The sequence below is a fragment of the Macrobrachium nipponense genome, chromosome 6 (genome assembly GCF_015104395.2).
Source record: "Macrobrachium nipponense isolate FS-2020 chromosome 6, ASM1510439v2, whole genome shotgun sequence".
In the NCBI taxonomy this organism is placed as follows: domain Eukaryota; kingdom Metazoa; phylum Arthropoda; class Malacostraca; order Decapoda; family Palaemonidae; genus Macrobrachium; species Macrobrachium nipponense.
Window position 1 is genome coordinate 14,779,198 of NC_061108.1, and position 27,929 is coordinate 14,807,126.

The following is a 27,929-nucleotide window of genomic DNA, read 5'->3' on the forward strand; positions in this document are numbered from 1 at the left end:
TTCTATGCACCTAATTCATCCATGACATCCTGCACTAACTGTGCTTTCTCTTCCCGTGACCTGACACCTCGTTCTTGAAGCCAGGACTTCAGTTGATCCATGTTTAATTTGTCAACTAGAATAAAAAAATAATGAATTGTTGAGCATCGGATTACAGTATTTACACTATACTTTCAATTCATAATAACCCAACTTTTTTGCTATGTGGGTAATTTAGAGAAAAGCCTCTAAATTGTCATCCTTCAGATTTAAGGGTCCAACACTCTGTGGTTCTAGTAAAAAGAATAGACAGAAAAAGTAAAAAAAAAAAATACAATAAAGTAGTTCCTAATAAAGCTAGAAGTTTTAAAAAGGACTGTATATTAAGGTGGAATAATGAAGATAATTTGAAAGCTGCTCTCCCAATAAACACTATAAGCTGCTCTGCACAACTTTCATACTTCACTTCACACTATCCTCCAAAACTTGTTCTTCACCATTCTAGGAGCCTAGAATACTAAGAAAGACAGTGAATATTTATAAAATCTCAATGGTAAGAACATCATGCCACATGCTTTACCTTTCCTAATTTATAAATCCTCCATAACATCATCGAAAAGAAGTTATTACTCCTACAAACAGAAGCTGTGGGATTTATGTGTAGAATTTCCTTAGTCGCATTTTTATTATGGAGAAGTTTAATGTGACTACTACTCAGCTACATATCTATCTTCTAGCCGAAGGAAGGTCAAGTTGTTGTTGGGGCAACTAGACGGAACAGATGAAAATTAAAGGCAGAAACAATAGAGCTGAGGTTCAAGAGATAGTACAAAAAAAACTTAACCACCATCTAAAATGCCCCTTGCAAGGCAAACTATGCTCAGTAAGCCCTATGGGGTCATTGGCCCCAGGCTACAAAAAGTTATCCCACTTCCTCTACCATTCGATTTTCATTCATCCTCTCACTCAAAGGCCTACTACTGTATTTGACTATACAGTAGCAGTATTGATAGCCAAACATGCACCTCAAACTCTTAAACACACCTTGAATCTTCAGCTATTGCAAGACAACTGAGGTGGTTCCCAATGATGTTCAGTAACATCAAAGTATTAAAAAAATTTTTTATATAAATAACGTATCTATATATAGGGATAGTTGATATCTTTAATCTGAAGTGGTAAAACACACAGCTATACATTCAAAATCCATGGGGGTCTTGACACCACTGCCATAAAGATCAAGGGATGACTTTACTAATTATGACAAAAGTGACACCTTTGACTTACTTTTCCTTCTTTTGCCAAGTCTTCTACACTCATACTTTTTGGGTCAATTTTTGGTTTCTTTGGTGCAGGAGTAGATGATGCTGTTGGCCTTTTCTTTGGAGGGTTAGTGGGATCATAAGAGGGTGGTGGATACACTAAGTCCCGAAGTTCATCTAGTAGTTTACCCGCTTTCTTGAGAATTCGATCATTGGGAGGAACTGAAATGTAGTCAAATCAAACACTTACATTATTATTACTATATAGTATTAATGCAATAGTTTCATGAATGTACTATGACAAATTTCTAGACTAAATGAGCTTTGCCAAAAGGATTCCTTCATGAATGAAGGATGTAAACTAGAGCTAAGGTAAAGACAATGACAGACCAGTATGTGAGAAGAGAGAGACCAGAGAGAATGGATGAAACATGTTAGGCAGAGAGTTCTGCAGGCAAAGTCTTAAATTAAAGAGCTCAGCAAAGGATTTGTTCTTTAAAAAAAAATTCCTTATACTACTAAAGAATTTTCAGCTTATGAAGATGGAAATATGACAATTTGTCCAAAATTGCATTTTTCCTAACTATACAAACCTGAGGTCCTTTTACAATAGGAAGGTACTAGCGGCAGCTGGATAGGTCGTAAGCTTTTCGAACAAGGGGTTCGCGGTAGTTAACTGCTTGTCCGACAGGCGCGCGCTGCGCGCGACTGGGAGGTAAACAAATCACTTTTGCTTTGGCCCAAGCAAAAACAAAACTGCAGAGTGAGGGGTGGCATGAGGTGGGGCTATGTGTAAAAACGGACCTCAGGTTTGTATAGTTAGGAAAAAAATGCAATTTTGGACAAATTGTCATTTGTTCCGACACGGCATACAAATACCTTCGGTCCTTTTACAATAGGAAGACTCACTTCTTGGTGGGTGGAATCTGAGTCTTTTGTGAACAGACTGGTGTTCGCCCAACCTTGGAAGCCTCCCTGGTCGTAAGAGCGAGGGAGGGATCCAAGCCTCTGTCCGATTGATCGGGGTGTGCACCGCAGGATCAATGGTCAGACCTCTGGACCGAGTACTAAGAGAGAGGCATGCGTATCTCTTCGTACCAGCAATGCAAGAACTTGTTCCTGTACAGGAGCAAATATAAAGTCAATGGGTTTGACTCTTGTAGGCATCCACTTCCCCCCCTTGAGAAGGAAAGTGGTGGATATTCTGCTCCTATCCCTAGTGAAAGGGATAGGATGGGGCTCTGTCATATAGCTCACCTGCATCTCGTCCTCATCCAGTAGTAGTGACGACCATGGCCCTCGCCCGCAGGTAGAGGGGAAGGGAAAAAGACGGGAAGAGAGAGCCAGTCACTCACTCACTCACACATCCATCCACACAGTCACACCAGGACTCGATGCTGTTCAGCCTGCGAGGGTCTGGGTTAGCTACACAACTTGTTGAGCAGCCACACGGGTCCCAAGGAAAAGGTATCCAAGGACCTGTGGGCAATATCCCGAAGGTAGAAGGACGTAAAGGTAGTCTGGTTAGACCAGACCCCTGCCTTCAGGACCTGCGCCACGGAGAAGTTCTTGCGAAACGCCAACGAGGGGCCAATACTTCTGACTTCGTGAGCTCTCGGACGGGACGTACGGATGTCGTCACTACCATCAGCCTCATACGCCCTCCTGATGACCTCACGCAGCCAGAATGAAAGAGTGTTCTTGGATACTTCTTTCTTGGTGACCCCGGTGCTAACGAAAGAGGCGTTCGACACTCAGGCCTGAGGTGTCGAGTTCTCTTCAGATAGCGCCGTAGCGCCCTCACAGGACAAAGCAGCATCTCATCCGCATCATTATCGGTGAAGTCCAATAGGGAGGGAATCGTGAATGACTCGAACCTGTCATCAGGGACTGAAGGTTTCTGAGTCTTCGCAACGAAGTTCGGGACGAAATCGAGCGTCACGGATCCCCATCCCCTGGAGTGTCGTACATCATAGGAAAGACCATGAAGTTTCCCCTACTCTCTTCGCCGATGCCAGGGCCAGCAAGAAGAGGGTCTTGAGGGTCAGATCCCTGTCTGACGACTCTCGGAGTTGGCTCGAACGGTGTTCGAGTCAGACTCCTAAGGACGAGAGTCACGTCCCACGCAGGGGGCCTGAGTTCCCTGGGTGGGCAAGCCCACCTTTCGAAGCTCCTCATAAGCAAGGAGATCTCGAACGAGTTCGAGATGTCCAACCCCCTCAGTTTCAGGACGAGCGGCCCAAGGCGGCTCTGTATCCTTTAACTGTGGGGACTGAGAGGAGCTTCTCTGGCGAAGAAAAAAGAAAAGAGGAAATCCGCTACCTGCTGAAGAGTGGCTCTGAGAGGAGATAGACCCCGTCTACGACACCAACCACAGAAGACGGCCCACTTCCCCTGGTACACAGCTGCAGAGGACTGACGGACGTTCCCAGCCATCTCTGTTGCTGCGCTACGAGAAAAGCCTCTCGTTCGCAAGAGATGGTGGATAACAGCCAGCCGTGAAGACGTAGGGACTGGACTGCTCGGTGGTACCGCTCGACGTGCTGATGGGCGGGAGAAGGTTGTGCCAAGGGGGAATCTCTCTCGGTTCTCCTGCGAGAAGAGCCAGCAGGTCCGGATACCAAATGGCCTGTGGCCATTTGGGAGCCACCAGGATCACTCCTGAGATTCGGGGTGACCACTCGACTGATCACCTTGCGAATCAGGCTGAACGGGGGAAAGGCATAGGCGAAGAGGTTGTCCCACGGGTGTTGAAGAGCGTCCTCTGCAGCTGCCCATGGGTCCGGCACGGCCGAGAAGAACACCTGGAGCTTCCTGTTGTGCCGGGTGGCAAACAGATCCACGACTGGTCGCCCCAACAGGTCGAAGAGCCTTTCCGCCACGTCCTGGTGTAGAGACCATTCGGTCCCTATCACCTGATCCCGACGGCTGAGCGTGTCGCTACTACATTCCTCTTCCCTGGAATGTAGCGTGCCGACAGCTCTATTGAGTGTGCCTGAGCCCACTCGTGCACCTGCCGAGTCAACTGGTACAACGGGAGAGACACTAGGCCCCCCTGTTTGTTGACGTAAGCCACCACCGTGGTGTTGTCGCACATCAACACCACTGAGTGTCCCATCAAGCGGTCCTGAAAACTCTTGGAGAGCGAGGAACGCTGCCTTGAGTTCCAGAACATTGATGTGAAGGTGCTTGTCGTTCTCGTCCCACACTCCTGAAGTCAGCAACTCCTCCAGGTGTGCAGACCCCATCCCTCGGTCGATGCGTCTGAGAACAGCTGCATGTCCGGGGGGGAGAGTGCGCAGAGGCACTCCTCTTAAGAGGTTCCTGTCGTCGAGCCACCAGGCTAGGTCCTGCCTCACCTCCTGTGTCAGCGACACTGGAAAGCTTGGGGGATCCGTCGCCTGTGACCAACTCTCCTTTAGCCTCCACTGAAGAGACCGCAGGTGAAGACGCCGTGAGGGACTAACTTCTCGAGTGACGACAGGTGTCCGATCACGACTTGCCATCGCTGAGCTACCTGTTCCTGCCGAGACCAGGAACTGGTTGGCTGCCTCCCTGAATCTGCTGATCCGCGGAGTCTGCGGGGAAGGACTCGCCCTGCTACCGTGTCGATCAGCATACCCAGGTACTTCATCCTCTGCTTGGGCTCGAGATCGGACTTCTCGAAGTTCACAACGATCCCCAGATCGCGACAGAACTCGAGCAGTCGATCCCTGTCCTGTAGCAACTGCGAGCGGGAGCTCGCCAGGACTAACCAATCGTCGAGATACCTCATCAGACGTATCCCGTGCGAATGGGCCCAAGCAGACACCAGAGTGAACACTCGCAGTGAACACATGTGGGGCGGTTGAGAGACCGAAGCACAGTGCCCTGAACTGGTACACCGTCCCGTCGAGGATGAAGCGGAGGTACTTTCTGGAGGACTGCTGAATGGGTATTTGAAAATACGCATCCTTCAAGTCCACTGAAAGCATGAAATCGTTCTCCCTGATGGAGTCGAGCACTGAGCGTGCCGTCTCCATCGTGAACCGGGTCTGGCGAACAAACCGGTTCAGGGGAGAGAGATCTATCACGGGCGCAGCCTCCGTAGACTTTTCCACCAGGAAGCGTCGACTGTAAAAGCCCGGTGACTGATCCGTGACGATCTCTACAGCTCTCTTGCTCAGCATGGTCTTGATCTCCTGTCTGAGTGCTACGTCCTTCGATGACCCTGGAACGTACGACTGCTGTTGGACCGGGTTGGAGGTGAGGGGTGGCCGAGATTCGAAGGGTAATAGATATCCCTCCCGAAGGACATCTACAATCCAGGTCTCGGCGCCGTAGCGCTGCCAAGTTGCCCAATGGCTGGCCAGGCACCCCCCCACTTCCGGCAGCAGGTGAGGGGGAACGCCGTCCCTAGCGTTTCCCCCCTTTCTTCGACTTCTTCCCAGAGCCTCCACGAGGGATGAGGAGGGCTGGGAGGAGGGCTGGTTACGGCCCCCCTTGCTAGAAGTCGAAGAAGACAGAGTCATTCCTCGGGGCTTCGACGCAGCAACCGTCTTAGCAGCCGAGGAAGCGCTAGCCGAGCTCTTAGACTTGGCCGCAGTCCGAGGCTGCCCAGAAGCCTTCGAGACTGCCTGGTGAACCAGACGGTCACTGTCCTCAGTGCGCCGTCTGTCCACCGCAGCGTCCACCATCTCTCCTGGGAAGAGAGACGTGGAACTCCGTAGAGGTCCGTTTCGAAGCCCCAACGCCGCTTCACGCCCGGCCGCCCTGGAAACCCGAGTAAGGACAGCGTCCCTTCGTCGGAGAACCAGGTTGGCCCACAGGTTCCAAGCCGTCTGGTGGGCAAGGAAGGAGATGGCTCTTCCCCCAGACTGGCAAACTCTCCTGAAGGCCGAGTCATCTTCGGGAGAAATTCCCCCGGAGTTGGCTGCGACCTTAGATACTGTGAGGGACCACAGATCTAGCCAGGAGACGGCCTGGAAAGCTGCCATGGCGGTAGATTCCAGGCCGAGTGCCTCTTGCTGCGAGAACCACAGGTTCTCGGACAGGAGCTGTTGCAGAGACACACCCGGAGTCAGCCTAGCTAACTCCAGGGTTCATCCTGTTTGGGCGGCATCGGGTCTTCAGATGGCACGTAAAACCGCCGCTGTCGTAGCAGAGGAGGTGGAAGCAGCTTGCTCGACCTGCCAGACTTGAGCGAACCGTCTTGTCCGGAGACAAGCGATTCAACCTGGTCCCAACCACTGAGTCCGCAAAGCTTTTTTTTCGGAACGCGGCAAACCCACCGTCGGTCTGGGTTCCCTCTTCGGGCCCCAGAACGACTCGAGCCGGGACGTGGGCTCGGATGGTGGGAGCGGCGATCCTTCCCCGAGGTCGTTGTGCTGACGAATATCAGCGCAATAACCTCGGCAAAGTTCCTCTGGATCTCGGGCGTGATAGCATCCTGTGGAGTCGGACCGTCCAGTCCCTCGAACAGGAGTACCTCCCGAGACCCTCCTCCCTCAAGGAGAGGAGCAGCGACAGCCCCCTCTCGGTCTCCTCCAACCACCTGTGCGTACGACCTGGCTGGTCCGAGAACCGAGCCTGTACGTACGACGACGTGGCGGATCCTAGGGGCGCACCCCTCACGATCACTCCTCAATACCTCGCCCCTCCCGGTGTAACCCGAGGAGGTTGAAGGTATGGGAGAGGCAGACCTGACGCTCTCTCCTCGCTCACTGGCAGAACCAGCGGGCTTGGAGGACTGCAGGCGATCGCCAACCCGCGGTGGCGATCGAGCTGCAGACCTAGTCGAGCCGTCTCGCTGTGGAGAACGGCTGGACCGAGAACAGCGGCCCCGGTCTCGTGTGTCAGAGGAGCTGGTGCTGGTCGCCGTACCCGATCGCTCTCTGTGAGAGCGACGGTCAGGCGACCGGCGCGCTCCACTGTCACGGTGAGAACCGGTGCGTATCCTCACGGTGCGTCAGTTCGCGGTACCAGCCGTGGCTGGTGCCGGCGAACGGGGGGGTTGGGGACCTCTTCCCAGCCTCATCCCGTGGGCCGGTCATGGACCGTCACGTACCGCCCGGGTAGCCAGCCGCTCGCCGTGAGAGCGAGAGCTGGTCGGTGAGAGTCGCGGTGATGCGGCTGTCACCAGTCTTCCGCTCCGTGCCGTGAACCTGACGCTGAGCGGACTCAGAGGTCTGGTTCCTGGCTGCACGGTCGCTGGTAGGCGACCGTACACTCGGTACCTCTCGCGAACGAGCGGCCGAGCCGGATCCTGCTGCCGTGGCCGAACCACTAACAGCAGGTGAGGAAGTGCCGGTGTTAGCCGGCACCCCTCTGGTCCCCGTAGTCTTCTTCCTTGCGGGAGAAGAGACGGGTCCTGCTCCCGAAGGAGCAGGGCGACCAGCGGAAGAACCCCCCGTCTCACCAGAGCGAGACGGGCCCTTAGAAGCTCCCGAAGGAGACTTCTTAGGGGGGGGGGAGGCGACCTTCTTCTTCTTAGGCGGGGGAGCCTTAGAAGAAGAAGGGGAAGAGGGGAAGGCGGCAGACGACGACGACGACGAAGAAGACGATGAAGACGACGACGACACCTTCCTCCTCTTCTTCTTCTTCTTCGTCAACCTCCTCAGGACCGACGTCAGGTCTGTCATCCAGGACGGAGCCGGGGCTGCTGTTGCCGAAGCAACAGGGCCCGGACGTACCTGTCCGAACAGACCAGCATCGGGAGCAGCGGCGCCAGGAACAGGAACAACATCAGCAGGTGCGAGCATCACAGGAACGGCAGTCGAGACGGCAGGAGCAGGAACAGGAACAGCAGCGGTGGTCACGGCAGGTACGGCAGGCTGTGTGGGTGGTACAGATGGTCGAACCAGCGGCACAGACATCATCGGCACCGGTGGGAGGTCCAGGGGCGAGCTCTTCGGGCACATGAAGTCCGGTCGTGGCAACACGGCAAACCCAGGTGGCGGCATCACACTCCCCCGAGTTACGGCGACTGGCCCCTGCACCGATGTTGTGGGTGTCACAGAGACCGCGTGCTGGGTGTACACCAGGTGAGGAGGTGACGCGTAGCCGGGTGTTGTCAGGGTCGTGGTGGTGGTTGTGACCGTTGCATGAGTAACCGCCACGGAGCCAGCCAGATGATAGAGCAGCCCCTGGACACTCGGCACGCCCTGCAGCCCCAACGATGCCCACACCTGTCCGAGGTCATCCTTCACGGCAACCGCACCTGAGGAGGCAAAAGTCGGGTGATTAGGAGGATCCTCTACCCGCTCGCGCGAAGACGAGCGGATAGAGGACCCAGAATACAACTCTACGTCAGGGTATCTAGCGCCCTCCTCCACCACTCGACCAACGTCAGGAGAGGAGAAGGACCTAGACACCCCCCCCGAAGGGGAAGGCGCGAGACGTGGAAGTTGACGCTGGGTTCGGCAGGAAAGAAGACGAAGTGTCCGTCACCAAAGGAGTCGCGGGAGAGCTTTCCGACGACTCCTTTGCAGGCCTTCGCTTCTTCCTGCCCTCATACAAAAGTCACTCGCTTGCGCCTGACCAGTCATTACACACATCACAGGGCTCGGCCCGGGTGCATTCGCGCCCCCGACACCGAGCACACAAAATATGAGGGTCAATCTCCGGGAATGATCTAAACTTCCCGCATTTGCGCCCTTCGATACCCGGGCAAAGTCTCCTTGGGGTAGCGAGGCGAGGAGATTCCATCATTATTCACTGAAGCCGTAATTAATATGTAAAGAGAGAATAATTGTACTTACAATACTCTTTCATACACAATTACAACCAAATTAGAAAGCAAACGACGAGCAGCGGGCAGAGAGAACGACACACGTCCATCCACTGTGAGGCCGAAAGCAAAAGTGGTTTGTTTACCTCCCAGTCGAACGCGTCCAACGCGCGCCTGTCGGACAAGCAGTTAACTACCGAACCCCTTGTTCGAAAGCTTACGACCTATCCAGCTGCCGCTAGTACCTTCCTATTGTAAAGGACCGAAGGTTTGTATGCCGTGTCGGAACAATTGAATTATCAACTTTACAAACATTCAGGAAACTTCCCAAATACAAATAGTGTAAGTAGAAATTATTAAAATCATAATTGTTTAAGAGGTACATGTATTCGTAAATGGTACACAAATATCAACAGTTACAATACTACAGATCCTATACAGTATATGGATGTTCTGAAGATGAATAGCCCCTACTGCAAATGGTACCTTAAACATATTCTTGCACTTCTTGAAAATACTAACATAATTGCAGTGTTAAACTAAATGATTTAATGCAAAGTTTATGTGTAAAATAACAGTTGATTTTTTTGTAACTGAAAACACCAAATTCTACCGTACTAAAATAAAAAGCCATTTCATTGTCACTTGAAGTATTATGACAACTTGCATGCAAAAAAATTTCCATAATTGCATTACCTGTGTGATCTGAAACAGGTTCCAATTCAGACCTATTCAGTGCTAGAGCCTCAATGTTACGCCAGTGAGTTTGAAGGCTTGGATTATCAAAGCCTTCAGGATTATATGTGAAGTGCAGTTTTTGTGATGACTGCCTTTGCTGCATCAACTTGATCTGGAGTAGCACGAGTCATATTCTCCATCTCAATATTGCGAAAATCGTCTGCAATAAAAAAAAAAAATGCAAAAGTACCTTCCAAAATATATAACTGTAACTCACATACACTAAATAGAATTACACTCCATTTTAAGTTGAATATTACTCTCATATAAATGCTGTCATTTCTCAATCTGTGGAATTAAAAGAAAATTCCTACTGTGACATATTTCCCATCTGTGAATTTGTGACAATACTAATCTGTGGATGCATGAGGTAATACAAGATGATGAAAATTAGTATACACATACCCATAAAATGAAACAGTAACACATGAATGATTCAATCAGATATTCCTCTTTTCTACTAAAATATAAATATATTTACAATTTCTGGAAAATACTTTAAAAAAAAAAGGTTTCTCAGCCCATTTATGCATTTTCATTCATCAATACTAGGTGAAAAGACTTGAAAACTGGTTGAACTGGTTAAATGAGTGAGTTATCAATGAAGTTGGGCTTACCCAAACTCCATTACCAATAAGACTGAAAAGTTGATAATGCAATGTACAATAAAGCTACAATTCTACTTAGGCAGTATTATTATCAGTACTGGTACCAAACCAAAAACAAAAAATAGACGTAGTGGCTGCGTCCCTTGTGACACGTATAACTGGTATCATTATGTGTTTGTATCAATGGCCAGATATCGATAAAAATTCATCTTCCTCTTAAGAATAGCTTAACTCATACATTGACATCATCTTTCCACAAGTAAACAAACAAAATTGGCAAAAATAAAACAGGTAGGTCTTGTTCTTCAGTCTAACCTAAGGCAAATACATGTTGCATTAATCAAACCCTAGCTTCAGGGTTCTCAATTCTGATACCAAGAGTGAAAATACCAAACTTCCATATGTAAATGAGATAATGATAAAAGGGAAATGGAGATGGCTTGGAAATGTCCTTGCACAACCCCTGGGAAGACTAAATGTGCCTCCTATAGGATGAAGGATGAGTGGAGGAGGACTTGTGGGGAAGAGAATAAAAAATGAGTGCCAGAATTTCACCAAAGCTCTTTGCATCACACGGCTTAGTGGCAATGATGTTATGCAGAATAAATACAATTAATGCTACAGGATAAACTTAAAATCATACCTGCAAATGGGAGATGGCATGCAATAAACCCTGGAGGAACAACTTGACAATTGCTCCCATCTAATTCTTCTGCTTGTGGAATAAGCGCTGCCCATGAGACTGATGCATTCTTTCGTGGAATAAAACGTACTATTGGAGCCACTTTTCTATGTAGACATCTCTCTAACAAAGCTGCAAACATCTTCTTGCTACCTATTATGACAAAAGATAAAGGATTACACAATTACCTTGCAAGGACCAGACAACCTGCTAGACCTAAGTTATCCTCGAATGAGTCCCAAAGAAATGGCAGTCTTTAGGGAATAACAAAATAGTACATGCCAAAAGACCAAGACTGAATAATGTAGTTCAATAGTTTCACATGATAAGCTAAAAACTAGAATAATCTACAAAATTAAGCAAAGCTAAAAGTAAAACCTAAGAAAATCTTAAAATATATGTTTACACCTAAAACACAAGAGGAAGAGTGACAATCTACCAAATTTTAAAAGCAAAAGATCCTTAACAATAATTTGATATCATATACATGTGTAACTACAAGGATTTCAATGATCAAGACTTTATATAACATAATGTACTTGATGGATGAAAGTACCTTTAGAAAATCTGAAACCCAAAGCATATACAATATGTTAAGTAGGGCCACTCATTATCAGAAGTTATCCTCTTCTAAAGTTATCATATTTCACAAATACAACTCATGATTTGAAGGATAATATTAGGATAATTGATCATGTGTTTACTTTTTCACAAGAAACAACTACATTTTCTGAAATTTAAGGAGAAATAACATATTCCTGCCTGTCCATACCACTTAAGGATTATACAGTGGTAGTTAAAAGAATTTGTGTGTTATACTCTAGTTAACTAAAGCCTGGACTTTAGCTCCTCAAACTATAGATCACTGCCAAGGCTCATAAAGCTGTCAAATCTACAAATGCTCACTGAGCTTCGCACAATACATATTGTGTACATAAGGACAAGGACAAGACTACATAGAACAACTAATTATATGTATAACTAACACTGGGGAAAGCCCTATGACACAAGAATGTCAAGTAGTACATAATTATACTCCTTACAATATATGCAACACCCACACGCCCTTAACAATATAATTTGGTTCAAGGTTCTAGTATACTGAGTAAAATGGTGATATCTACAACTGTACTATTGATAATGACAAAAATAATTCTGACCCCTATGCAGACATATTTTTGATGGGTATTGAAGGATTTGGTGTTGTTTCAGGGGTGAAAAAGCATCCAAGCTTTATCAAAGAAGAATTAATCACATGGAGTAATCTAATAAATGCAGCCTCTCATTTTAACCAACATCCACTAAATAGCTTTCATCAAATTTATTAACAAGGCAAACAAATAGAACATAAGAACACAACTTCCACACAAAAAATAAAAAACTGACTGAGGGATAAAATCCTGTCTTGTTCAAAAACAACCTTATTATCATACGCAAAAACATGTGCTGTTCCTTAGAACAGTCAGCAACCAACCACCTAGCACCTTATCTACAAGTAAGTTACACATACTGAAATTATATAAATTTTCATAATGAAATTTATTATTTGGATACTTGGCTACTGTTAAATTTAGCTATATCTTCCCCACCAATTAGGCGAGTCAGCATTCAAACAAAAAAATCGAATGGCTGCCCGGAAGACTGTCTAGTTTACCTGTTCTCCACCAGGTGTGGTTTGAATGTTTTTTAGCTCGTCAGAATTCTCCTTGACAGCCCACTATGTTGCGGGCGAGGCTGGGTGGGCCTACTTTTAACGTTAAAGTCAGGTAAGTATCCAAAAATAAATTTTAAATTTTCTTGAAAATTTGAAAATTTATACTTGAACTTGAGATTAATCTTACCTACTGTTAAATTTAGCCGATTCCCACATTCAGAACAGGATGATGGGTAGTGCAGCTAGACAAAATTCCGCTCAGCCATTCGAGCTAAAGGTTTTTTATACGAAACCCAAAACATTCTCATCTGATCTGGAATCCTTGGTGGATTTTACTACCACCAGAGTTGGATTCCATTCAGGGAGCAAGGCTCTCATATGTATGCAGCAAAGAGCAGCCTTGCGGAGAAAACCACTTCGATTCAGCCAGCATGAAACACAAGCGGTATGAGGGACCCCTGTGCCTGGGTCCAAAAGCCCTATCAGACGACAGTCACTTAAAATGAATACTTTTACAATATAAAGGTACGCTCCTATACAAAATTTGTACCTTCACGCTCCCATAAAATATAAAACCCGGGAGGGATTCAAACAAAAGAGCCTAAAGAATTGCTCTTTTTCGGTTCAGGAAAAGACTACCCACTACTAGTAGTGGATTAAGGGCTTTACTGTTTTCAAACACAATTCTGTATACTTAAGGTAGTGATCAGGCAAAAACTGAATTGTACTTCTACTGTGACACATCAATCCTATTCTGGAGCGACAAATTGACTTAACACTAAATGAAGTTGCAACTGCTGCTCACATTATGAATGTTTAACTTCAATAAGGTAGAAGATATGGAGCTAGTTTGCATGCACTAGCCTATCCATATGTCACAGAGGACCTTGTGTTCCTTGACAAAGTTTCTAAAATACTAAAAAAGGTTAACTTTGCCTCTTCCAAGCTTAACCTTCACAAAAACATTCTAGGTTTTCTAAAACCACAAAAAAAAAGTTAACTTTGCCTTGAAGTTTAACCATTGGCAAAGGCATTATAAGTTTCTAAAAATCACAACACAAAAGGTTAACTTTGCCTCTTCCAGACTTAACCTTCACAGGTACATTCTAGGTTTTCTAAAACCACAAAACAAAAAGTTAACTTTGCCTTCAAGCTTAACCATTGGCAAAGGCAGCTAGGTTTTATAAAAACCACAAAAACAAAAGGCTGATTTTTGCCTCTTCCAGGCTAACCTTGACCACAACCTCTATTTTTCTTAAAACCACAAAACCAAAGGTTAACTTGCCTCTTCCAGCGTTTACCTTTGACAAAGATGTTCAAGGTCTCCTCTAAAAATATGATAAAAAAAGGTTCTAGGTTTAACCTTTAAATTTAAATGCCCAACAGGATAGAGAAGTTTCCTCTTTCCCCCCCCCCCCACCCCCCCCCCCCCCCAAGGGGTTAAATTGGAATTCTTACAGGGAACTGTAAAGCATAGCCTTAACATCACCCTCAGCTCTAAGGCAGAAAGCTAAAATAGCATTCCCTTTACACCAGCTTAAAGAAGGGTGCTGACAGTAAATTTACTTATTAACCACTGCTAAACTAGAAGGTTTTTACAGTAAATTCAGATAAAGTTTTAGACCCGCATCTAAAAACTCCAGAGAGAGTACGATATAGAGGTGAAGGGGCTTCAATCTCTACACCTTACAGTGCTGGTCCTCAGCAAGATCTAAAAGTATTTGATGCAATACGAGGAAAGTACGTATGGAACGATAACTTTGGAAGTAGACAGTGAAAAGTCTCATCTCCTAGAGAAAACATTGATGTCTACAAGGTTCCCAATGCTGAAAATTCCTCCAGAATGGTACCCTCAGCAACACACAGACCACTGCTTCTGACCCCAGGCCATGGCAGTTTTAAATTAACCCTCTTACGCCGGAGCGGTAAATAAAATTTGTCTCCGTGTGCCGGAGGGTTTCGGAGTGAGCGCGGAGGCGGAAAAAATATTTTTTTCAAAAAATCACAGCGCGCTTAGTTTTCAAGATTAAGAGTTCAATTTTGGCTCCTTTTTTTGTCATTGCCTGAAGTTTAGTATGCAACCATCAGAAATCGAAAAAAATTATCATTATCATATATAAATAATGCGATATATGATAGCCCAAAACTAATCAAATTTCATATAAATTGTATTCAAATCGTGCTGTGCGCAAAACGGTTAAAAGGTAACCAAGTTACTTTTTTTCGTTTGTAATGTACACTAAATTGCAATCATTTTGGTATATAACACATTGTAAAACGATAAAAGCAACACAGAGAAAATATTATCACAAAATAATGCAAGAATTCGTAACACGCGGACGTAAACAAATATTCCCGAGAATGGGACGTACGTATTTCGGAGATTTGTGGCGGAGAATCCGCGCGCGGAGGGAAGGAAAGATTTTTTTTTAAATTCACCATAAATCTAAATATTTTGCTAGAGACTTCGAATTTGTTTCAAGATGAAGATAAATGACTGAATATTACTAGACTGTAAGAGTTTTAGCTTACAATTGCGTTTTTCGACCATTTCGGTAGAGTCAAAGTTGACCGAACGTGGTTTTTTTTCTATTTACGTGATTTATATGCAAATACTATTTCAAAAATGAGAAAAGCTACAACCTTCAATTATTGTGTATTCTACATGAAATTGCGCACATTTTCATATAAAAAAACTTTATGTAACAGCTAATTTAAAATGGTGCAAACATTACCACAATCGCACGTATGATTTTTTAGGAAGAGTTACCGGCGGACGTAAAGAAAATGTTATTTTTTTCATAAATTCACCATAAATCGAATATTGTGCTAGAGACTTCCAATTTGTTGCAAAATTAAGGAAATGCTTGAATATTACTAGAATATAAGCGTTTTAGTTTACAATTGCGCTTTTCGACCATTTCGGTAGAGTCAAAGTTGACCGAAGGGGTGAAATTTTGGCAATTATCATTATTTATATGAAAATATCTCAAAACTGATAAAAAGCTACAACCATGGGTTGTTTTTTAGTTGTATTGCATGAAATTGCACACATTTCCATATATAAAACTTTATATAACGGCTAATTTTAAAATGGTGCAAACATTACCACAATCGCATGTATGATTTTTTTCGGAAGAGTTACCGCGCCGACGTAAGGAAAAAGTTTTTTCATAAATTCACCATAAATCGAAATATTGTGCTAGACGACTTTCCAATTAGTTGCAAAATTAAGGTAAATGATTGAATATACTAGAATATAAGCGTTTTAGCTTACAATTGCGTTTTCGACCATTTCGTAGAGTCAAAGTTGACCGAAGGTTGAAATTTTGGCAATTATCGTTATTTATATGAAAATATCTCAAAACTGATAAAAGCTACAATCATGAGTATTTTATTGTTGTATTCTACATAAAAATGCACACATTTTCATATATAATACTTCATGTAACGGCTAATCTACAATGGTACAAAAATTATGTCAAAGTGACGAAATAATTTCCGAGATGTGTCACAGATACTTTTTTAGTGCGGCAAGAAAGAAATTCGCGCTTGCGCGGCTGCTTAAGCGATTGTAAACAAAACAAACACCTTGATCCGTGAAACTCCCAGCATCCCCCAAGGCGCGTGATTCAAAAGTTTTAGGCTGGTAGGCCTATAAGTATTTTTCCGCGAATTTTAAAAAAAACTTTTGTAAGTCGACGTAAATACGTCCAGTCGGACACGGGCTCAACAGGAGACTAAGCAATTCTTGAACATGAAATTTCTCAATAGAATTCAGAGTAGATACAAGGGGCAGGCCTATGAGTCTGAATTAGGCAAAATTTAAGGAAACATCCACCGCTCAAGCCTGAGGGCCAACAAAGTAGTAGTAATCATTCGGATGTCCCTGTTCATCTCATGCTAGGAAGCTAAATGAGTGTTCCTTAAATCCACACCAAGGGCCAAACTTACGGATGTCAAGGCCCTTGTAGGCAGTTGTTCTTCCTGAATCCACAATTGCTAAAACACCGTCCTTCCACAAAATGGATGATCAAACCAATATGTTTCATTTCACTCAAAGCAGCAAACTTCCCACAATGACTTTGTTTCTGACCGGGAATAAAACTGGTAAGGATCCTGATGTCTTTCCACTGCCCTGGCATTCTAAAAAAGTTTTACCAGGTGTAGTTTGACCATTCTATGTTGCATGAAAGTGTAATGACACTAGTTTAAACTCTGTGTTGCATGACAGAGGAAAGAACCAAATGGATGATTCCTGGTTACAGTGTCCCTCCTACAGTCCTGGAGCCAAAGTTGGTTCTGGATTACTTACAAATTTAATGAAAGTTATTTGTAAGTCGCAATTCTTACGCTGAAACTGTACATTAATTGAGCATGATTATCTTAAAATAACCCATGAGGCCATGTTTCCTACTGAGGAAAAGCCCTTACCATAAAGGAAGTTTCTTTCATGTCTAAAATCTTCAAGCAGCACATGCCTATTCATCTTGACCAACAAGCATGCATAATTAAATATCATCCCCCCATCACAAGATAAGAATGGGGTTTATAAAGGAATTAACAATATAATGCATAGAAATTGGGCCAGAAGAAGCAACAGGTCCTTGGACCTTTGGAATACTGTTGACAGAGTGGGCTAACTTGAATCACTGATTCAATAGAAGTGTCTAGCTCCTAAAGTCGACACCATCTACCAATGGGCAAAAAGTCCCTGACATAAACTTATAGAGGGCTGCACACTAACCCAAACAAAGTTGACAGAACAGCAATACCTTCCGGTAAAAAAACCTCTTGAAGGAACTTGCATGACTGTGGATGTATGGCAAGTGAATACATTCTGCATGTGTACCACAAGTCTGAACCATTCTTTGGAAAGGCACTAAAACCATGCTAGAAAACCAACAAGCATATGAGCAGACACTTACTGTTATTCAGTCTCCAAATGTCCAAGAATATCTCCAATTACTTATGGGTGTCTTCCTAAAGAATTACCCTTGGACCATCATTCCCTCTATATACAATCTCCTACTAAAAGAGACTTATGAAATATCTCTGCTGAAGAAAAGGGAAGCTATAAGAGGGAGATTAAACCAGTGGAGGACAACCAAAAAGAATCACAACTGCCCTTCGTCGTCTCCACCATATAACATACTGGTCCCAAGTCCCTCCATGCATCTTAGGAGGTTGCAACTGTCCATATCCCAGAACCTGAATCTGCACTTAATCCCCGAAAGGTATAAAATAAGACTACCAATAGATAATCCTGAGCTGCATAATCAGACAGGAAGAGAAAGTGTTCTCACTTCTTCCAAACAAGAGTGAGTATAAGCATGACATTACCCTGCAGCATCAGAAATGAGTTATTTGTTTCCTCGCTAAAACCTACCGCTGGGTTGGCGTCTCCACCTCTCTAAGAAGTCGCAGAGACAAGACACCATAGATAAAATAAAATGGTTAATAACTCAAGTTAGACTGAAAATCCATCAGCATGTCTGTCGGTCTCAAGTTCATTACCCCACAGGAAAGAGAAAGAAAGCGAACCTCCTATTAAAGATGGTTAAAGGACCAATTAGTGTTGTACAGCAAAAGGCTGCCTTCGGCTCTCCGCAACTTTAAAAGACAAGACGACAAGCCAAGGCAGACACAAAGGGAGATCGTGTCAGAGGACGAGAAAAGTTTTGAAATGCTCTCATATTGGAGAAAGCGTTGGTTCTCTTCTCCAATATTTAGTGCGCGCCAAAATACGCTAAGCACTCCAAAATACGCTAAGACAATTAAGATATATTCTCTATGTGGCCCTCTATCCTCAACAAAAATGAGGATACAGCAAGGCGTAGTGGTGGCAACAAACGCCGACCGGGGCAAACGAGTTCCTCCAAACTCCATTCAAACTCTTCTTCTGTCAGCGGGCGACAGAGGAGGGACAGCTGCCGACAGGAGGTAAACAAAGCTTAAAGGATTGCTCTTTCTCCGCAACCCCTGGCGACAAAAAGCGACACTTGTCGATAATGAGGTGACAGCAGCTGAGTGCTGTATCGAATCCACCACGACTCAATGAGAGCAAGACAGTTTAAGCGACTCGGGGACTCGGCCAAGTCTGCACTCGGCACGAGTCAACTGCGTTCACACGAATCACACGAGTCAACAATGTCCACAGCAGGGTTCCCAGATGTATCAGACCAAATTATCGTACCAAATCTCTTCAAATTATCGTATTTTGATTAATAATTGTTTATCGTACAGAGGGTCAAATTATCGTACTCGTACGATAATTATCGTACATCTGGGAACCTGGTCCGCATGAGTCGACAGAGGGAGGCGGTGGAAGAGGAGTTACAACACTCCCGCGTCGTCCGAAAGCGATCGTACATACCTGAAAAGCACTTCCTATATGAAAACTAAGCCTAGAAATCTCTGAAGCTAGAATATCTAACTCTGTGAGAACTTTAGATACTACAGACAGTGTAGACTTGAAAGAGAAACACTAATCGAGGCAGTAGTAAGAGATTTGCCGATAGCTGAAGAGGAAGCACAAAGAACAGACACAAACATTACGAAGAAAAAAGTATGCTAGCATACAAGAAGTTAGAATAACCAAAACATGAGAGATAAACAGTCGACCGAGTTGACATTATCTACACATGTAAAAAACTCGCTACAGATACATATCATCTCAATAAAATGACAATTTGTCCAAAATTGCATTTTTCCTAACTATACAAACTGAGGTCCTTTTACAATAGGAAGGTACTAGCGGCAGCTGGATAGGTCGTAAGCTTTCGAACAAGGGGTTCGGTAGTTAACTGCTTGTCCGACAGGCGCTGCGCGCGACTGGGAGGTGGGAAACAAATCACTTTTGCTTTTGGCCCAAGCAAAAACTGCAGAGTGAGGGGTGGCATGAGGTGGGGCTATGTGTAAAAGGACCTCAGGTTTGTATAGTTAGGAAAAAAATGCAATTTTGGACAAATTGTCATTTGTTCCGACACGGCATACAAACCTTCGGTCCTTTTACAATAGGAAGACTCACTTCTTGGTGGGAGGAATCTGAGTCTTTTGTGAACAGACTGGTGTTCGCCCAACCTTGGAATGCCTCCCTGGTCGTAAGAGCGAGGGAGGGATCCAAGCCTCTGTCCGATTGATCGGGGTGTGCACCGCAGGATCAATGGTCAGACCTCTGGACCAAGTACTAAGAGAGAGGCAAGCGTATCTCTTCGTACCAGCAAACAAGAACAACGTTTCCTATTTGCAAGAGGCAACATAACGTTATGGTTTGTCTCTTGTTGGCATCCACTTCTTGTAGGAGGAAGTGGTGGATATTCGCTCCCATCCCTAGTGAAAGGGATAGGATGGGGCTCTGTCGAGTAGCTCACCGGCATCTCGTCCTTATCCAGCAAGGTGATGACCGTATCCCTCTACCCACAGGTAGAGGGGTAGAAAAAGATAGGAAGAGAAGCCAGTCACTCTCTCATTCACTTTTATCTATTCTTACAGTCACACCAGGACTCGATGCTGTTCAGCCTGCTAGGGTCTGGGTTAGCTAGACAACGTGTTGAGCAGCCACCACGGGTCCTAAGGAAAACGATCCAAGGACCTGTGGGCAATATCCAAAAGGTAGAAGGAGGGTGCCAGTGGTCTGGTTGTACCAGACCCCTGCCTTCAGTACCTGCGCCACGGAGAAGTTCTTGTGTAACTCGAGGGAGTGTACTTCTAGGTCATCTTGGTGCTGACGAAGAGTCTTCAACACTCAGCCTGGGATGTCGAGTTTCTTCAGAAAGCGCGGTCGCGCTTTCACAGGACAAAGCAGCATCTCCTTCACATCGAAGGCGGTGAAGTCCATTAGGGAGGGGATTGTGAAGGACTCTAACCGATCGTCAGGAACCGAAGGGTTCAGAGTCTTCGCTACGAATTCGGTACGAAATCGAGCGTCACGAATCCCCATCCCCTGGATGCTTGACTTCGCAGGAAAAGTCATGCAATTACTCAGAGGAAAAGAAGGGAATGGTCGTATGACCTATCCCTCTTCTCGACTTCGGTGATGTCCTGTACCCATACTGGTCTATCCGTCTGCAGCGAAGTTGTTGTTCTCGGTAGTGGATAGGACACCGACACTCAATGGTGGGTGTCGATGGTATGGGTACTGTGACAAGCGTTAGGACGAAGAAAAGATTGTTATGGAACAACCGAACTAAGTCCACAGCGAAGTTCGTAACAGACTTGGGCGCTCTGACAGCTGCCTACTGACTGCGTTCGGTAGGAGGCAAGTTGTCCAAGCACCCGAGCAAGTCACGTGACCTTCGCCTTAAAAGGGTTATGCCAAGAGACTAAAACAAATAATTTGTTCGTCACCGATGCCAGAAGGCAAGGTGATGACTCTCTTAAGGCATGTGCCCAACAGGCGAAAGTCAATTGCCTTCTAGAGACCGAGGTCCTTGATGGCAAGATATCTCATAGTATAGTTGATTCTCGGGTAAGGAGAAACAAACACTATGTGACGTTGAAGACGAAGGTGTACAGAAAATGCAACCTACGTCTTCACAGCTGAACCGAGAGAAGGATTCTCAAGATTCTGAACCTGTGCTACAAAGACTGAGAACGCTAACCGCTATTCATTGCTGTCCGGTGAGGATCGTAGTTGCACAATAAAAGCGGAGCGCTTCCAGTAATGAAGACAGGGAACTACTGCCTGAAGAACTGCTTCTCATGGGCTGAAACATTTGGAAGTAGAGCTGTCAGGTCGGAGAGTAGGCGATGTCTTCTGATCATATGTTAATTCGGGGCGAGCAATGAAATTGACACACCTACGAATACGAGCTATTTTGAAGACAAACTCAGATGTCTGCAAAAAATCCATTCGCATTATCGCAGTGCGATGCAGCGGTTGACTAGTACAGACTTCTGTTACCGTGCGGTAAACAGAAAGATGAAAGAGTCCAAGAGATATCTCTGTTGAAAATTCTCGCAATGTCGAAGGCGATGAAATCGAGCGTCACAGCAGTAGATGGTCCTTCATTATTGCGAGAATCCCCGTTAATCAGAGACCTAAGTCCATGATTGTTGGGCAGAGATACAGGTACGGTAGTCAATCCAACCAGGGGAGAGAGAGACGTAACCGACCGTGCATCTCCGAGACCTAGCTGATACTGAGCCGCTATCAGGCAGTTCAATACGCAGTAGCTCCCGGTGACTCGTCATCCTGAGTTGCCAGGTAATCCATTATTCCACGAAGGAATGCGTTCGGCTAGAACCATCGAGCTAAAATATACGATCGAGCAATTATATTTAAACCGAAACGGATTTCGGTAAATACAAAAGCTGATTTGGTGTTGTCATGACAATACCAAGTATCTAAAATCGAAACTGATAACTGCTGGGAGGTTGCAGGCAACCCCGAGTTGCAGTTCAATTAAGATACAATTCGTCTCGGTCACAAACCGTAGAGTTAACTACGGTATGCGCCTACCCCACGGACAATTCAACTGTTAAAAGAATCATGTCGCGAGGGTAATATACGTATGTATATTTTGTCGGTTTCTGTACGACGACCTCCATCCTAAAATCTTTTCCCCTCGAGGAATGAGAATAAGGATTGGAGATCGACCGCCTTCGTTCTCTAGTCAAGAGAGTGAAGGAGAAGTCTTTCCCAAAGGAAAGCTTCAATGGTGAACAGAATACCGAAGACGATAGTTCAAGCCAAACTGGAAGTTCCCGTCCGTTCTTCTCTATTCCAGGTTAAGCGCCTACTGTGAGATACTCTTCTTTCAGCAGCAGTCTTCTTACCAATGCTAGAAATTACAGGAATTCGAGCATAAGCGAGGTTCCCGATTATCGTGTAACAATTATCGGGGATTCTCGCTCACTTTGGACCGTGGTCTCGCCTAAGTGTTTGGAGATCGTAAAAAACTCGAACACTCTGAGTGCGCTAGAAATTCCGTAGAATTCTAAGCACTCTGCGAAACCCCCCACCGAATTCGTCAAACGATATCGGCTGGTGGTCCTCTCGATTCCCGTAGAAATCGAGAAAGGGGCAGGCCCTCCTCAATGCCCGGTGTTACGTCAGGTAGGACCCGGAAGGTCCCCCCCGTTATTTAGCGCAGCCCCTAACGTGGGATCTTACAGAGAAATCTCTGTAGGATCCCTCCCCTTTCCCTCGTAGCCGTAAGGAGAGAGGGAATGGGGGAGGAATTGGATACTGGCTCGCCTTCCCAGCGGAACTAGCAGTTGGATAAGAAAAGGAGCAGCCATCGCCTTACGGCGATGGCCTCTCAGAGCCTGGGAAAACGTATCGTCAGGAGAAAACGTTTTCCCGAGGAGGGTTACGAACTCATACTGTAGGTAAGTGTCTGCCGCCACTGTGAACGTCGTCTGGGTGGGGCTGATCGACACCTGACAGGAGAGAGCCGATACCGCTCCGACTCATTCCAGTCCTCGTCGAGGTCGAAACCTCAGGAGGACCGAAGGGGTATTTAAATACGGTGTCCGAAGACACGTAGAAACGCCTCTGTCGCAGTAGAGGAGGTGAAGTAGCTTGTTCGACCGTCCAGAACTGAGAGAGCCTTCTTGTCCGGAGACGAGAGACTACCTGGTTCAACACAGTCGGCAAGCTCCGATCGCGGCAGACCCACCGTCGATTTGGGTTCCCTCTCGGGCCCCAAAACGACTCGAGCCGAGACGTGGCTCTGCTGGTGGGAGCCGGCGATCCTTCCCCAAGGTCATTGTGCTGACGAATCAGCGCCATAACCTCGGCAAAGTTCCTCTGGATCTCGGAAGTCACAGCATCTTGCAGAGTGGGACCGTTAAGCCCTTCGAACAAGAGCATATTCCGAGAACCTTCCTCCTAAGAAGGGGGAAACAGCGACAGCCCTCTCGGTCTCCCCATCCACTTGCGCATACGTCCTGGCCGGTCCAAGAACCGTGCCTGGCACGTAGGGCGTCGTGGTGGGATCATGAGGGGCGCACCCCTCACGAATTCACTCCTCAATACCTGGCTTCCTCCCGGTGTAACCCGAGGAAGGTTGAAGGTTACGGGGAGAAGGCAGACCTGCCGCCTCCCACTCCTTCCGCTCGCTGGCAGAACCAGCAGGCTTGGGGGAGGGCTGCAGGCGATCGTCAACCCGCGGTGGCGATCGAGCTGCAGGCTGGTCGAACCGTCTCGCTGTGGAGAACGGCTGGACTGAGCACAGCGGCCCCGATCTCGAGTGGTCAGAAGAGCTGGTGCTGGTTGCCGTACCCGGTCGCTTTTCTGTGAGAGCGATGGTCAGGCGACCTGCAGGCTCCACTGTCACAGTGAGACCGGTGCTGTCCTCACGGCACGTCACTTCGCTGGTTCCAGCCGTGGCTGGCACCGGCGAACGGGAGGACCTCCTTCCCAGCCTCAGCCCGTGGTCGGTCGTGGACCGTCACGTACCGGGTAGCCAGCTGTTCGCCGCGAGAGTGAGAGCTGGGTCTGGTGAGAGTCGCATGAGCGGCTGTCACCAGTCTTCCGCCCCGTGCCGTGAACCTGACGCTGAGCGGACTCAGAGGTCTGGTTCCTGGCTGCACGGTCGCTGGTAAGGCGACCGTACACTCGGTACCTCCCGCGAACGGAGAGGCCGAGACGGGACCCTGATGCAGTGGCAGAACCACTGACACCAGGCGAGGAAGTACCGGTGTTAGCCGGTACCCCTCTGGTCCCCGTAGTCTTCTTCCTTGCGGAAGAAGAGACGGGCCCCGCTCCCGAAGGAGCAGGAGGACCAGCGGAAGGAACCCTCCCGTCCACCGAGGTGACCGACGTTCCCTTGCCGACCTTCTCGCGAGAAGCTCCCGAGGGAGACTTCTTAGGAGGAGGAAGGCAAGCAACCTCTCTTCTTCGTCAGCTTCCTCAGGACAGACGTAGAGCTGCTATCCAGGGCGGAGCCGGGGCTGCTGTAGCCGAAGCCACAGGGCCCGGACCCCGACGCACCTGTACAGACCGACCAAAGTCTGGGGTAGTACCACCACGAACAGGGACGACATCAGCAGGTATGGGCATCTCAGGAACAGCAGGCACAGCCAGCACAGCATCGGTAGGGACAGCCAGCGCAGCAACGGCAGGGACAGCCAGCGCAGCAACGGCAGGGACAGCCAGCGCAGCAACTGCATGGACAGTCAGCCCAGAATCGGCAGGTACGGCAGGCAGCGCCGGAAACACAGGAAGTGGAGCAGCAGCCAGCAACATCCCGGGGGTACCGGCGGCAGGTCCAGGGGAGCGCGAGGCCACTCTTAGGGAAGGGCAGCGGAAGTGTGGTCGCTGCAGCGCGGCAAACCACGAGCGGCGCGGCACGCCCCCTCTTTCGGTACGGCGAACGGCACTTCACAGCGGCTGTAGGCAAGACTGTTACCACGTGAGGCGAGTACACCAGGTGAGGAGGGACGTCGTCACCTGGTTGCGTGGTCACCACTCATGGGTGACCGCAGTAGGCCCAGACATAGAACCGCAGCCCCTGGATACTAGCACGCCCTGCAAATGGAAGGACGCCCATACCTCACCAAGGTCCACCCTCGTGGCAGTAGCACCTGCGGAAATAACAGTAGTAGCGATTAGTGGGGGGGAAGTCCCCTCGCGCGGGGGGGTGAGCCCTCTCCGAACGAGTGGAAGACCCCTAATACAATTGTACATCGGGCACCGAGCGCCCTCCCCCGCGCTCGAACGGATCGGGCGAGGGAGAAGAATGCCGATAACCTCCCCCCCCCCAAGGGGAAGGGCCATCTGTGGAGCACAGTACCCATGTACCCAACAACAATATAAGAGCCCGAGAGCAATCGTGCCATCGGCCCGAATGCAAGGGCATAAGGATCAATTCCCTGACTGAGCGGAACTTGAACCAAATAAATATTGATGCAATCAATAATAAGGAATAAATGAAAATGCATCTTGCATTACGATTCACTTCACAATGAAAAAGGGCTCGGATCGAGCGCATTTGCGCACCTCGGTACCGAGCGCAAGGGTAAAAGGATCCATTCTTACCTTTATGGATCAAGGTTTATGGAAACCTTGATCCATAATGAATTGATGCAATCAAAAAATATATGAAAATGAGTTTATGAAAAAGAAAAAGAATACTGCGCTTGCGATTTCACTTCATACAAATAAAAAGGGGAAGGATCAATTCCCGGGAAATAGCGGAAACATTGATCCCAGTAAACAATGCAATCTCAATAAAAATGAAAATGAAAAAGAACTGCACTTGCGATTTCACTTCATTCAAAATAAAAAGGGGGTGGGGAAAGGATCAATTTCCGGGTAAGCTCGGAAAAAACTGATCCAAAATGAGTATTGCTACAATCAAAATAATATATGAAAATGAAAAAGAATACTGTACTTGCGATTCCACTTCCATACTGAATAAGTTTCCGTGCCGAGCGCATTCGCTCGGCAACGGGCATACAGGTCAAAAAAATATAAATGAAAAGAGCACTTACTTACGATTTTCATCTACACATTTCCAACCCAAATATACGCTCGGAGCGAGCGCTCCCGCCCTCGGCACCGAGCATACACAATACGAGGATCATTTCTGGGAAAATGAATTCCCGCACTTACGCCCTTCAGTCCGGCACTCGGGTAATCGGAGGGCGTGGTGAAACCAAGATCCTTTTAATTCACAATTGAATTCAATGGAAATAAATATGAAATGATTGTACTTACAATTCAGTTTCACTAGATAAATAGAAAAAGAAAAACACAATCATGCGAAAGCAACGACGATGAAGCGGGCAGAGAGCGATGATACACATCCACACGCCAGCAGGCCGAAAGCAAAAGTGATTTGTTTACCTACCAGTCGCGCGCGCGCGCCTGTCGGACAAGCAGTTAACTACCGAACCCCTTGTTCGAAAGCTTACGACCTATCCAGCTGCCGCTAGTACCTTCCTATTGTAAAAGGACCGAAGGTTTGTATGCCGTGTCGGAACAAATGTCTATACCTTTATCATATATTATTAAGCCTATGCATGCTAACACCTAAAACTAGGAGTTGAAGACGACAGAATGCACCCTATGGAGCGAGCATTAACGCTTACCGAACAGTCCTTATGTGAATTCTTTAACGGTCCTTTGGCGAACACTTAAAACGAGATTCAGACCATGAAAGGGCGAAGTAGGTATTGGAGGGCACAGAATCCCATTGTCCCGAGAACCGACCCGGTTCCCTGGCAGCGGACGTTTCCAACCGTCGCAGGGCAGTCCTAGGCTCGGGCTACCTACAGACGAGGGCACCAAAACCTTAATTCTAACACGGAACGCGAAAATGAGTGCACATGGAGGGATTCGGAATGTTCCCATCACGAACTAAGTTCAAATTAATATAGAACTGAAAATAGGTTAAAATGTTCTAACTTCTCATTACGCTTTTCCTGAACCGAATGGGGAGCAGAAGCAGAGCTACAATGGAAGTCAATACTAGCCTACTAAAAGCCTAGTCCGAGTAGGGATAGCCTGACAGGTTTAAGTCCTAATCTAACCAATTGCTTTTGCAATCTATTAGTTCCAGTCTTTCCTATACTCACATATTCAGCATAAATTTCTCTGAACAATTCCCTACATTCTTCACATCTAGTAGTTCCAAAATCCCCTCTGTACCCTTGCCAGTACAAAGGAATGCTGATCAACTTACAATTTCACCATCCTGGTTACACCAAAACATTCCTACATAGCCTGATGTTATTGGTTTTACTTCCGGTGGAAGATATCTAGGAAATGAAATTACAATACCGCAAACAGGTGTAAAACAGCCAAACTTCATAGAATACCAACAATCAATTGCCTAGCCGCAATGGCGGCAAGGAAAATTCTGACGAGCTAAAACGTTTGAAACACACCTGGTGGAAAACAGGTAAACTAGACAGTCATCCGTTTTTTTCGTTTGAATGCCGACTTGCCTAATCGGCGGGGAGATATAGCTAAATTTAACAGTAGGTAAGATTCATCTCAAATAAATACAGTTTTAGAATAATAGAAAACTCATACCTTCAATCATTTTCTCATCAACATAAACAAAATTGCAGGTTTGACATGAAAATATGGCTTGATGAAGCTGAGTGGCTTGAATCCAATAAGTTCAATGCCTGGAGGATAAACACTGCTCAGGTTGCGAACTTCATCCTGCAAATGGTTTTATTAATTAAAAAATATGAATGTCATTAAAAAATGAAGGGGAATGACCCAAAAAACAAATTTTTTTATATATTTACAGCAAAGGTTAATTCGGGTCATCTAATAAGTGCCAACAACTGCAATGGTGAATTTCTCATAATTGCCAGCAACTGCAATGTTGAA

General features: G+C 46.5%; 1 protein-coding gene across 1 annotated transcript; it reads right to left on the reverse strand.

Annotated features, from left to right (window-relative positions):
• Positions 1-1,270: 1,270 nt before the first annotated feature.
• LOC135216058 (X-ray repair cross-complementing protein 6-like) lies at positions 1,271-27,756 on the reverse strand. The gene is made up of 4 exons (XM_064251036.1): positions 27,621-27,756; positions 10,939-11,130; positions 9,646-9,847; positions 1,271-1,463 (listed from the first exon to the last, which is right to left on the reverse strand). The coding sequence occupies exons 1-3, from the start codon at positions 27,628-27,630 to the stop codon at positions 9,747-9,749; spliced, it is 303 nt and encodes a 100-aa protein (XP_064107106.1). The 5' UTR covers positions 27,631-27,756; the 3' UTR covers positions 1,271-1,463; positions 9,646-9,746.
• Positions 27,757-27,929: the final 173 nt, after the last annotated feature.